The sequence below is a fragment of the Lynx rufus genome, unplaced genomic scaffold, assembly GCF_022079265.1.
Source record: "Lynx rufus isolate CCGP_SWC_20201006 ecotype Redwood Valley unplaced genomic scaffold, mLynRuf1.p SCAF_8, whole genome shotgun sequence".
NCBI lineage: Eukaryota > Metazoa > Chordata > Mammalia > Carnivora > Felidae > Lynx > Lynx rufus.
The window spans coordinates 55,388,702-55,400,841 of NW_025814896.1; the positions used below are offsets into that span (position 1 = coordinate 55,388,702).

The 12,140-nt window shown below is 44.7% G+C and overlaps 1 protein-coding gene across 1 annotated transcript in view; it reads left to right on the top strand.

Moving 5' to 3' along the window:
* The window catches only part of TGFBRAP1 (transforming growth factor beta receptor associated protein 1), a 61,410-nt gene that overhangs the window by 11,888 nt on the left and 37,382 nt on the right, over window positions 1-12,140 (top strand). Inside the window, exon 2 of the mRNA XM_047068557.1 lies at window positions 6,097-6,798. Within this exon, the coding sequence (XP_046924513.1) occupies window positions 6,111-6,798 (688 nt within the window). The 5' untranslated portion in view covers window positions 6,097-6,110. The remainder of the gene's footprint in view (window positions 1-6,096; window positions 6,799-12,140) is intronic.

Sequence of the window (12,140 nt, forward strand, 5' to 3'; positions counted from 1 at the left end):
TTTGCTGGGCCTGTCGTAACCAAGGACCATAGACTGGGTGGCTTAAACAACATACATTAGGGGCACCTGAGTGGCTCAGTTGGTTGAGTGTCCGACTTCGCATCAGGTCATGATCTCACAGTTTGTGGGTTCGAGCCCCACATCGGGCTCCGTGCCGACAGCTCACAGCCTGGAGCCTGCTTCGGATTCTGTGTCTCCCTCTCTGTCCCTCCCCTGCTCACACTTTGTCTCTCTCTCTCTGTCAAAAATAAATAAACATTAAAAAAAATTAAAAAAAAATAAACAACATACATTTATTGCCTCACAGTTCTGGAAGGTAGAAAAGTCTGAGGTCCGGGTGTCTGAGGGCTCTGAGAGACACTATGCTGCAGGCCCTTTCGCCTGTTTCTGGTAGCTCCAGGCGTTCCTGGGCTTATACGTGGCCACCTTCTCCCTGTGTTTTCACATGTCTTTCCGCTATGTGTGTCCGTTTTGCGTCCGGATTTCCTGTGTATAATGACACCTGTCACATTGTATTAGGGCTCCCCCTAATGACCTCATCTTAACTTGATCATCTGCAAGGACCCTGTTTCCACATAAGGTCCTGTTTGCAAGTAATGGGAGTTAGGACTTTAACATATTTGGGGGGATGTAATCTACCCCAAACAGATGGTAATAGTCTTGTTCCTTGTTCTATGCTTTTTGCCTTTATTTTGGAAATGTGAATTAAACCAACAGATTTTATTACCTTAAGCCAATATCACATGCCATCTTATTCATACTGTGTGTCTGTGTATTCGGTGTGCTAATATTTAATACTTTAGCATGTTGATTTATAAGTGAGAAGGATTAGGATTTTCTTTCTTCCCACGTCCTTATCTGGTTTGGATATTACAGTTCTACTTTATACTGGCTTATAAAATGAAGTGGGATATGTGCCCCCTCCACCCCCCCCCTTTTTTAATTCTCCAGAAGATTTATTATTTAACATTGGTATTATCTGATTCCTAAGTGTTGGGTAGAACTTGCCAAGAGAGCCATATGGACATGGTGCTTGCTTTATGGGACAGACAGTGTCCATGAAAGCAGAACGTAGCCGGTACTCTTGCATTGCATATAAACTCATCCGAATCAGCTCTCCTGGGCTTCCAGAAGCCTGTCTAACTGTTGTCACAGGTCTTAAGTCAAAAACACGGAAAACATGTCTGAGGCTTATGAGTCTCTGCTGCCCAGCTCGGTATGTAGCAGAAAGAATGGGATTGTCACTTTTGAGCTGAGGTTTAAGAAGCCTAAGGAATCCGAGGCAAGATGCTAAAGCAGGAAGGCCCTTCACCAGTGGCTACAGTCATGAGCTAAAAGACAATTTTCTGTGTACACCTGCACAAGAAAATTAGTATTTTTCCACTAGTGTTTATAAGGATGCTCGCTTGGATTCTGATGTCACCTGTGGCGTGTGTATGCCCTCGGTTTGGTGGAAAGTCATTGCTAATGTTTTAATTTTGTTCATTTGGTCATTACATATTGCTGTGCACTGTTACATGCTTCTTTTCCTCGTCCTTCTTCCTTAATAAGATGGGGATACTCCTGGAAAATGGAAGAGTGCCTTTTTGCTGTTGTTGTACACTGAGAAGTGTTTGTTGCATATATAATGGTATCTGTATTTAAACTGTTGCCCGTGAATGTACTAATACTTTTAAGTCTGTTTCCCTCACCAGGTCTGTACTGTGCAGTTTTGAAAAATATATTAAAAAGTTGATCTTTCGGGGTGCCTAGATGGCTCAGTTGGTTAAGCGTCCGACTTCGGCTCAGGTCCTGATCTCACGGTCCGTGAGTCCGAGTCCTGCTTCAGGCCCTGTGCTGACAGCTCAGAGCCTGGAGCCTGCTTCGGATTCTGTGTCTCCCTCTCTCTGCTCCTCCCCTGCTTGTTCTCTCTCTCTCTCTCTCTCTCTCTCTCTCTCTCTCTCTCTCAAAAAATAAATAAACCTTAAAAAAAAAAGTTGATCTTTCAATTAATAACCATTCCTTTAAGGTGACATTCTGTCAGAAAGTTGAAATTTCAAGTCCGTGTGAGATCACATAATAAAGTGTGAATTAAAATCTCTCTGACTTCAACCCCAGCAAGTTGGACTTAATGATAATAAGGAGAAGCATGGCCTATAGTTTATGTTTTCATGATTTCTATTTTAAGTGAGTTTATCCTGTGAGCTAGAGCATGGAGAAAACTTCCCTGCTGCATAAAGGAATAAACCACTTGTAAGTATTAGCATGTTACTTTCTCAGCTTTCAGTAAACCCCCATGTGATTCTGTTTCAGCAGCTGTGAAGTTCATAATACAGTGTGGCTGATAATCAGGAAGCTGTGCATTGGTTCTCCAGGACTTATTTATCCCCTAGTTCCAGGTTTGTGCCCTAAACAACGTCTCCCCAGTTCCCCCACCCCCAGCGTCTGCTAAGAACCATTTAACTCTCTGTTTATGAGTTTGGCTTTTTTAGATTCCACATACAAGTGAGATTGTGCAGTATTTGTCTTTCTCTTTCTGAGTGATCTCACTTAGCGTGATGCCCTCTAGATCCAACCGTGTTGTTACAAATGGCAGGATTGCTTTCTTTTTCGTGGATGAATAATATTCCATTGTATATACATACACCACACTTTCTTTGTCCATTCCTCAGTTGAAAGATTTTCCTGGCCTGTGAGGGGTAAGTCCCAAATCCCTGGATAGCCTAATGGGGTTCCTTTGAAGGTTACAGTGCTTTTTCCCCTGGCTGCTTTTAGAGTTCTTCCTTTCGTCCTTAAGTTTTGACAGTTTCATTTGTAATGTGTCTTTTTGTATTGAGATAATAGGGTGATCTGTTTGCTTTGTGACGTTGGATGTCCCAATCTCTCCCCAGGCTTGGGAAATCCTCAGCTATTATTTCTTTAAATAATTTTGTGCTCCTTCTTCTCTCTCCTTCTGAAACTCCAGGTTTTCCAGTATTTGTTCTTTTGAAGGAATCCTATTGATCGCTTAGGCTTTCTTCACTCTTCACTCTCTCCTCTTTGTCCTCCCCTAACTGGGTTGTTTGAGAATCCTCACCCTCTAGCCCACGTTTTCTGGCCTCCGTCCTCCTTACTGCAGATGCTCTGTTGCATTTTTCTTTTTAGAGAGAGAGAGAAAGCACATGGTCAAGTGGGGGAGAGGGCAGAGGGAGAAAGAGAGAATCTTAAGCAGGGTCCACGCTCAGCTCAGAGCCAGTTGCAGGGCTTAATCCTACAACCCTGGGATCATGACCTGAGCCGAGAGTCAGATGCTCAACCGACTGAACCACCCAGGCACACCGCCCCCCGCCCACCCATTGCATTTTTCATTTTACTCACCGAGCTCTTCAGCAGCAGAATTTCTGTTGGGTTCTTTTTTAATGATTTCCAACACCCACCAAGGGGCCTTTGTGCATGGACGTGTAATTTGTTACTGAAAAAAGGGGGCTAAAAGGAGGAACATCTTAGCCACCATGATGCTGACATCAGTCTCCCGCTTCTTAGAAACTACATTTAATGTTTTTTAAAGGCCTGTTGTAGGGAACTTTAGCAAGACTTGAGGAGCTGTAGTTACCAGGTAGTGAAACACTATTGCATTTCTTCAATACTGTAAAACCGTGACTTTTTAATAAACCAGATGCTTTTCTTACAGCTCTGCCTCTCCCCTGCCTCCTTCTCTGCCCACCCAGTAGTTAGACTAAATATGAGGTGTGTGTTTGTTTTCCTGTATTCTTCACCGCAGATGTGTTTAGTTTATCCCTTGTGCGAAGTGAAGACAGGCTAGAATTATGTATGGACACTACATCTTTAAAGAGTTATATCGAGGAAGTTGCTTCTGAGTGCCCGAGGCCTGTTTCCCATTCCTTCTGCAAAGGGAAAGGTACAATTCACAGTTTAAACAGTACAATCGCTCTATCTTGCCATTTTATTTATTTATTTATTTATTTATTTATTTATTTATTTATTTATTTCTATGTTTACTTTTGAGAGATAGAGACAGTGTGGGAGCGGGGGAGGGGCAGAGAGTAAGGGAGACACAGAATCCAAAGCAAGCGCCAGGCTCCGAGCTCTCAGCACAGAACCCGACACGGGGCTTGAACCCGCGAACCGTGAGATCGCGACCTGAGCCGAAGTGGGGCGCTTAACCTGCTGAGCCCCCCAGGCGCCCGTATCTTGCCATTTTAAAGGATAGTCTTTATTAATGAATCAGTGAAGGCAGAAGTGTTCCATAATACTTAGCTTTCACAGACTTACCATTCATTGGTGTTGAGATGGGAAAAAAAAATTATCGCCTGGGTTTAGTTTCGTGGTTCTTTTCGGTCACGACAAATGGATGGTAGTGTTGAAAAACTGTTGGTGTCAGAGACTGAAGCCTACTTTTCCCTCAACCCTGGACTGTCCCTGGGACCCTGTGAGTTCCCTCAGCCCCAGAGAGACGGACACGATTCCTTCTCTGTGGTGCCTTCTGAGCTTCGTGCTTTACTTTCTTGCCTCTTTTCCATAGTCTCTGTGAGGATGAGCTTGCGTAAACGAGTATGGAACTGACTGGGCTGGAGGAGGTTGTGTGTGGAGTGAGTGTCTGGCTTATGTTTCAGTCTATCCTTCAGAGGAGATGGACACAGGTTACACGTAGCTAAGGGCAGAAGACAGCATTATTTCATTTCTTGGTGCCCGGCTTGGGAAATAAAAACTGAACGTAGGCTGGGGCTCTGAGAGGGATGTATTAAAGATTAGATCACAGTCTTTTATCGAGTACTTGCCATGTGCCAGACAGGAAGTATTTCATGTGAGCTGACTTCCTTAAACCTCAAAATACTGTATGGAGTAGGTGCCATTATTACGTTCGTTTTACAAAAGAGGAAACTGAGGCCTGGAGAAGCCAAGTGACTTTCCCAAAGTCACATAGCTAGTAGGGGACAGGAAGATAACTCTGATGGTGTCCAGTGGAAACACCTCATCCCCAGACCTGAGATACCCTCCTCCCTGGGGATTTTACTGACTCAAGGAAAGGGACCGGAGTGCAGCTGTTGCCGCCCCTGTAGACGGGGGGGTATGAGAAATCATAGCATTCTCCATTCTTTCTCGAATAGTTTCCAGAGGTCTTCCTAGGCCTTGGCTAGAACGCCTCAAAGGATTAAGGAATTTAGTCTGTCTGGAGGCAGCCCTACTTCTGGGCAGCCTGGAGTGATGGAAAAGTCCACCCAGCCTCTCCTAACTGACTGTATATCACTTTGGAACTAGATTTCTCCTTCCTGCTTGAGCAGATCGGGGACCCTGTGTGAGTTGCCTTCCTACTGGCCGAGAGATCAGGGAAAGGCCATCTCGCTCATTTCTGCTGCCTCTAGCTTTGTGGCGTGTGAAACCAGAGTCCTCTTGAGAGGAGGAAGTAGGAAGGCAGGGATGAGAGGTCGGGGCAGTCTGTCGTGCAGGGGGAGTCATCTGTGAACTGACAAGTGACTTCTCACAAACCTACTAGGTATCCCCCCTCTTTACCTGCCAGACACGGAGATTTGAGGCACATCTTTACCACTCTGCATGAACACGTTTCCTCGGGGAGCCAGAGAGGGTCCTGGGAAGAACCCAGAGGAGTTCAAGGTGTGGTCCCTGCCTCCGTGTTTCTGACAAGATCCGAGGGGCAGGATTTAACCACGTGGCATAGTTGCGTCCCACCATTCCCTTAAATGCTAAAAGGGGGCCAGAGCAGCTCAGGGGAAGATTAATGAGGATCATTTTTGCCTTTTTCGAAAACATTTCTATCGTGTTGTCTCCGGGTGAATACGTGTGCTTGTCTTCCGCCTGCAGGTTCATCTCCCAAGAACAATGAGGAAACTCCGTGTAAATCCCAGCTGGGTTGAGAATGGGCAGGATGGCCTCAATTAGGAGCACACGCATGTGCTCTCCTGGTGGGGTCTCCCATTTGCCTGGTGGAAGGAGACCAGGAAGGAGAGCTTTTCTTCTCTGCACTGTTTCTTACCAGTGTCGAATGGTTTCCTTTCACTGAGGTTGTAACTGAGCAATCAGGTACATTCCCTGTGACCTGCCATGGTTCTGCTTATTGTTCGTTACCCTGAATTAACCTTCCCTTCCCTCTCCCCGCAGGTCGGCCAGCAGACATGATGAGCACCAAGGCCTTCACGTTGGTCTCTGCCGTGGAGCGGGAGCTGCTGGTAGGTGACAAGGAGCAGGGGCACATCGAATGCGTGGAGTGCTGTGGCAAGAACCTGTACGTGGGCACCAGTGACTGCATCGTCTACCACTTCCTGCTGGAGGAGAGGGCGCAGCCCGCAGGGACGGCCACGTTCTCTGCCACCAAGCAGCTGCACCGGCACCTGGGCTTCAGGAAGCCAGTGAGTGAGCTGCGAGCGGCCTCGGCCCTCAACAGGCTGCTGGTGCTCTGTGACAACTCCATCACCCTGGTCAACATGATGAGCCTGGAGCCTGTCCCCTCGGGGGCTCGCATCAAAGGGGCCGTGGCATTGGCCTTGAACGAGAACCCTGTGAGTGGAGACCCATTCTGCGTGGAAGTCTGCATCATCTCAGTCAAGCGCAGGACCATCCAGGTGTTTCTGGTGTACGAGGACCGGGTTCAGATCGTCAGGGAGGTGTCGACGCCGGAGCAGCCCCTGGCCGTGGCTGTGGACGGCCACTTCCTGTGCCTGGCTCTGACCACCCAGTACATCATCCTGAACTACAACACGGGCGTCGCCCAGGACCTGTTTCCTTACTGCAGCGACGAGAAGCGACCCATCGTCAAGAGGATCGGGAGACAGGAGTTCCTCCTGGCAGGCCCCGGAGGACTGGGTGAGCCCCCGCCAACCTTCACCTCCCGTCTGTCCGTTCCCTGTGCCGTATCTCCGTGAGCCCTTGTGGAGATCCGAGAGGGAGCGGTTAGCTGTGACGATAGATACTACACTCGTAAAGGGTGTTTGCAACACTGAGGATGTGTGGCAAGATACAAACAGAACCGCGTAATCAGCATTTGATACAGCTTCCTTAGATTGTTTTGTGAATGGAGGGTTAATGGAATAAACGGAGGCCCGTCATAAAGGAAAGCCAGCCTTATTTCGTGCCAAAGAGGAGCCTGCAGGTGGCTCCGGGGAGAAAATCCCTCAAAGTAAATAACTACCAAATAAGAGTCTGTAAGCCTGCCTTACACGATTTTCTCACGTGTGTGGCTTTGTCAGTGGATTGTTTTTACTTTCCTTTATAAAGAGGAGTTGAGCTCTCTCGGAGGCATTTTCAAATGCGAAAACCTCAATGCTCTGTCCCCAATTTTATCGACTGTAGTTTGACTCCACCACAGTTTCTTGTAGCTAGCTCCTGGAAAGGGCTCTGTTGTATGGCCTTGCTAATTCTCTGTGCTGCCTAATCGAAATTAAGACTCAGAACGGTTAATGGCATGGGTGGGTTGTACTTTCTTTCTGCCGTGGATGGCTCATTTCAGCATTAGTGTGCATCTGGGACATACAGGTGCTGGGGAGGGCGGGTCCCCTGACCGCTGGTACTCGCTAACCATAGTTTGGGTGTAGATGTCTCATTTCAGGGTGATGGGCACAAACATATTTTCCAGTAACAACAAAAGTTGAGGTCATGAGCTAGTGAGCGTACACTGGCTGATTTTTACGTTTTTAAACATTTTATTTTTTTAAATTTTTTATTAAAAAAATTTTTTTTTAACATTTATTCATTTTTGAGAGACAGACATAGAGAGAGTGCGAGTGGGGGAGGTGCAGAGAGAGAGGGAGACACAGAATCCGAAGCAGGCTCCAGGTTCTAAGCTGTCAGCACAGAGCCCGACGCGGGGCTCGAACCCACGAACCGTGAGATCATGACCTGAGCCAAAGTCGGACGCTTAGCCGACCGAGCCACCCAGGCACCCCAACGGATTTTATTTTTTAAGGAAATTTGGGGTTCACAGCAAGACTGAACAGAGAGTACAGAGTTCCCATATGCCCACTGCCCCCATACGTGCACATCCTCCTGCACTATCCACATCCCCCTCCAGAGTGGTATACTTACGATAATGGATGAATCTACACTGATACATTAACATCACCCAAAGTCCACGTTTACATTGGGGTTCACTCTTGGAGTTGTACATTCTATTGGTTTGGACAAATGGAGCCATCTTTATGGTGCCATGCAGAGTATGTTCATTGTCTTTAAAATTGTCTGTACTGCACCTGTCCATCCCCTCACCCCCAGCCTCTGGCAACCACTGATCTTTCCAGAGTGTCATACAGCATGTTACCTTTCCACATTGGTTTCTTTCGCTTAGTAGTATGCATTAAAGGTTCCTCCATGGCTTTTCATGACTTGATAGCTCAAATTTTTACTTTCTGGGAAAAAATTCTTTATCCCAACCACCTTCTTCTTTAACAAAAATTTCAATTTTAATGAAAAAAAAATTGTATTATGGAAAGCCTACATAAATATATATAGGAAAGAGAATATTATAATGAACTCAAATGTACCCATTCAGCTTCAGCTGTTAGTTGTTCCTTGCTAGTTGTTTGATTTATGCACCTGACCGTTTCCTCTGCTCGATTATCCTAGCATCCTGGGCATCATAGCACTTTACCTATAAACCTTTCAGTATGTAGTTCTAAGTCACTTAAAAAAGGAAAAAAGAGGGGCGCCTGGTGGCCCAGTAGGTTGAGCGTCTGACTTCGGCTCAGGTCATGATCTCACAGTCCGTGAGTTTGAGCCCCGCGTCGGGCTCTGTGCTGACAGCTCAGAGCCTGGAGCCTGCTTTGGATTCTGTGACTCCCTCGCTCTCTGCCCCTCCCCCACTCATGCTCTGTCTCTCTCTCTCTTTCAAAAATAAATAAACATTAAAAAAAATTTTTTTTAAAAAGGAAAAAAGAGGGGCGCCTGGGTGGTTTAATTGGTTAAGCGTCCAACTTCGGGACATGATCAGGTCATAATCTCACTCACTGTTCATGAGTTTGAGCTCCGTGTCGGGCTCTGTTCTGCTTTGGGTTCTGTGTCTTCCTCTCTCTGTGCCCCTCCCCTGTTCACACTCTGTCTCTCTCTCTCAAAAATAAACATTAAAAAATTTAAAAAAAGAAAGAAAGCCACAACACCACTACATACCTAAAAATTTTTAACAGTAATTCCTTAATATCATCAAATATCAAGGCATGCCATATTTCTCCTGTTGGTTACAAATATGCAGAGAAACATGTAAATACCTATCTACATAAATTTATGTTTTAAGTATATGTTTATTTTTCAGCTTGATTGAATCAGATTCTGCATGAGGCCAGTATACTGCAGTTGACTGATGTGTTAAGCTTCTCTTGGTCTGTGAGTCCTCTTAAGGTCCCCTCCCCTTCCCTTTTGATTTTTCTTTAATTTTTTGTTGAAGAGGTTGGATCATTTCACCTATAGCATCCCACGGCCTGCATTCTGATGATTGTAACCCCTTATATTGTTTACTATGTCAGGCTGACCTTCATGTTTCCTGCCAGCCTGTAATTAGGATGACAGGTTTTATCAGATTCAAGTGTTTTTTATTGCTTGTTTTGGGGAGAGAAAAGGCTTCGCGGTAGGACTTCCATACGGTTGTGTAGTTTCTTTTTTTCTCTCCGTGATGTCAGTAGCTATTGATGAGTGAGATGTAGATCCTTAAATCATGGCGGGGGCGGGGGTGGTTGCTAAATGGCAACATTCTGTTTCTGCCCATTTCTCCTTCATACCTTAACTAGATTGCCTCAGTGAGGAAAAACTTCTTGTATTTGGTCGCCCCCAGGTACATTGTGTAAGACAGGCAGAACAAGAAGGTGATCCCTTCTCATCCAGAATGACACTTTAAAAAGTATCATTACGCTTCATGGATTCAGACCCATATGGTACGTTTCAGTCTATCTGTGCTTGGTGGGGGTTTATCCAGGTTGACTGCTGAGCCCCCTTCACATGACCCTAGAACTTTGATGTCTTCCTTGCCTTCTGGTGTGACAAGGGGTTCCAGGTTCATATTGTGCATTTCCTGCCCTAGATCTGGTTTCAGCCATTTCTCTAAGGACCCCTGATGTTTAGAGACCACAGTCTGGGTGCTAGAGCTGCTTGTTGTGCATTGTTTTGAGGTCTCTTCAGTGGACAGGGTTAGAAGGATGCATTTTTTTAACGGTAAAGTCCATTCTGAGATCCTATTGATAGAACCACTTCAGGGCTGCAAGGGCATTGACCTCATCTGTCTCTTAGTAAACCCCTAGCCCGACATGGCTGTTCCTTTGATTTATCTCACAGGACACACAACAGAATGACAATACTGACACCATTGTTCCCATAGTGTAATGGCTGGAAAAAGTTTGATTGTTATAGTTGTTTTTGTCCTCAGGGTAGGGCATATATAACCTGTCAGGAATGTGCAGTCACATTACTGTGTTCTAAAGTCCCTTGGAAGAGTTCCCCTCTGTGTGGTTATGCCACCACCTGGATATACAGTTCGATTAATTTGTTTTATTTTACTTTGGATATTTAGGAATTGCTTTATTTTATTTTATATTTTTACATGTAAATATTTATAAGGTTCCAGCTCAGGTGGATGCAGCAGGGTATATTCAGAGAGCTGCTATCCTGTCTCCTTCACTCACTTTCTTCTTCTCCCGTAGGTAACTTTTATTTTTAGGGTTTATCCTTTCATTTTTAAGGGAAAAATACAGACAGATGTGTAAACATTTGCATCTCCCTCCTTCTTGGCTTTTTTATTCTATTTTAATGTATTTTGAAGATCCTTTTGCCCTATAACACAGAAATATTCCTCATTTCACAGTTGCACGCTCCTTAGTCGTGTGGGGGCACCATGGTTGTTTTAAATCCCCTATTGGGGCATATGGGTTTTTGCCAGTTTTATGGTATTAATAAGGACTTATCTTTTTGTATTTTCCTGATGGATCTGTGGGAATGCCTTCTATAAGTAGGATCATTGAGTCAAAGTCGATATGCATGTGACTTTTGCTAGGTATCGCCATATTCCTTTGATTAGAGATTGTCCCATTTTCTAGGGCGCCTGGGTGTCTCAGTTGGTTGAGCGTCCGACTTCAGCTCAGGTCATGATCTCACAGTTCGTGAGTTCAAGCCCCACGTCGGGCTCTGTGCTGACAACTTGGAGCCTGAAGCCTGCTTCAGATTCTGTGTCTCCCTCTCTCTCTGCCCCTAACCCACTCACATTCTGTCTCTTTCTCTCTCAAAAATAAATAAACATTAAATTTTTTTTTTTTTTAAAAGATCGTCCCATTTTCTGTTCTCCCCAGCAACATATGATGATGCCTGTTTCCCCTCAGCTCTGCCAACAGAGTGGAGTATGTTGTCAGACTTTTGTGTTTTTCCCAGTCTGGACATAAGAAATGGGATCTCAATGTAGTTAATTGCATTTCTCCTATTAGGAGTAAGAGTGAACATTTTTCATACATTTAAGAGTCATTTGCATTTCTTTTGATGGGAATTATCTGTTCTTTTCTCTCCCCATTTATTTTGTGTTCTTTACCTATTTAGATACCAACTTGTCTGGTGTATGTTTCAAATATTTGTTTACAGTTTTTGCTACATAAAAGCTTTTCTTCAACATTTCTATATAATCAAATGTATTAACCTTGTTTTTCACTTTATTGCTTCTTGATTTTGAGTCATAATTAGACAAGAACTCTACCAGTGAACCACCAATCCAAGCAATTTTGAGTCATTGTTAGAGGTTTCCTTCTCTTCCGGTTATGGACAGATTTACCCGTGTTTTCTGCTAGTACTTTTATGGCTTCCTTTTTTTTTTTTATAGGCAGAGTATAAGGAATGGATTCAATTTTGTCTTTTTCTGTATGACTGTCTGTTATGTCCACAAACTGATGGCAGAACCCACCTTCTATCACTGATTTAGGCAGCTGCCTTTAATGCACTCTCAATCTATGCCACTGGGCCTGTCTCTGGATTTTCTGTTTTGTTCTGTCAGTGTGCTTGCCTGCTTATAAACCAGTAGCTGACTGTTTCCATTATAAAGGCTTTATAGTGAAAACATTTGACTAGTGTCACTTGTAAGTGCTTTCATACGTTACCTGTATACAGCTTCTGTATACGGCATAGCCATCACACCATCGTTACGCGACTTCAGAAACTGAGTTCAAATAAATGAGTGTAATGACTGCAAA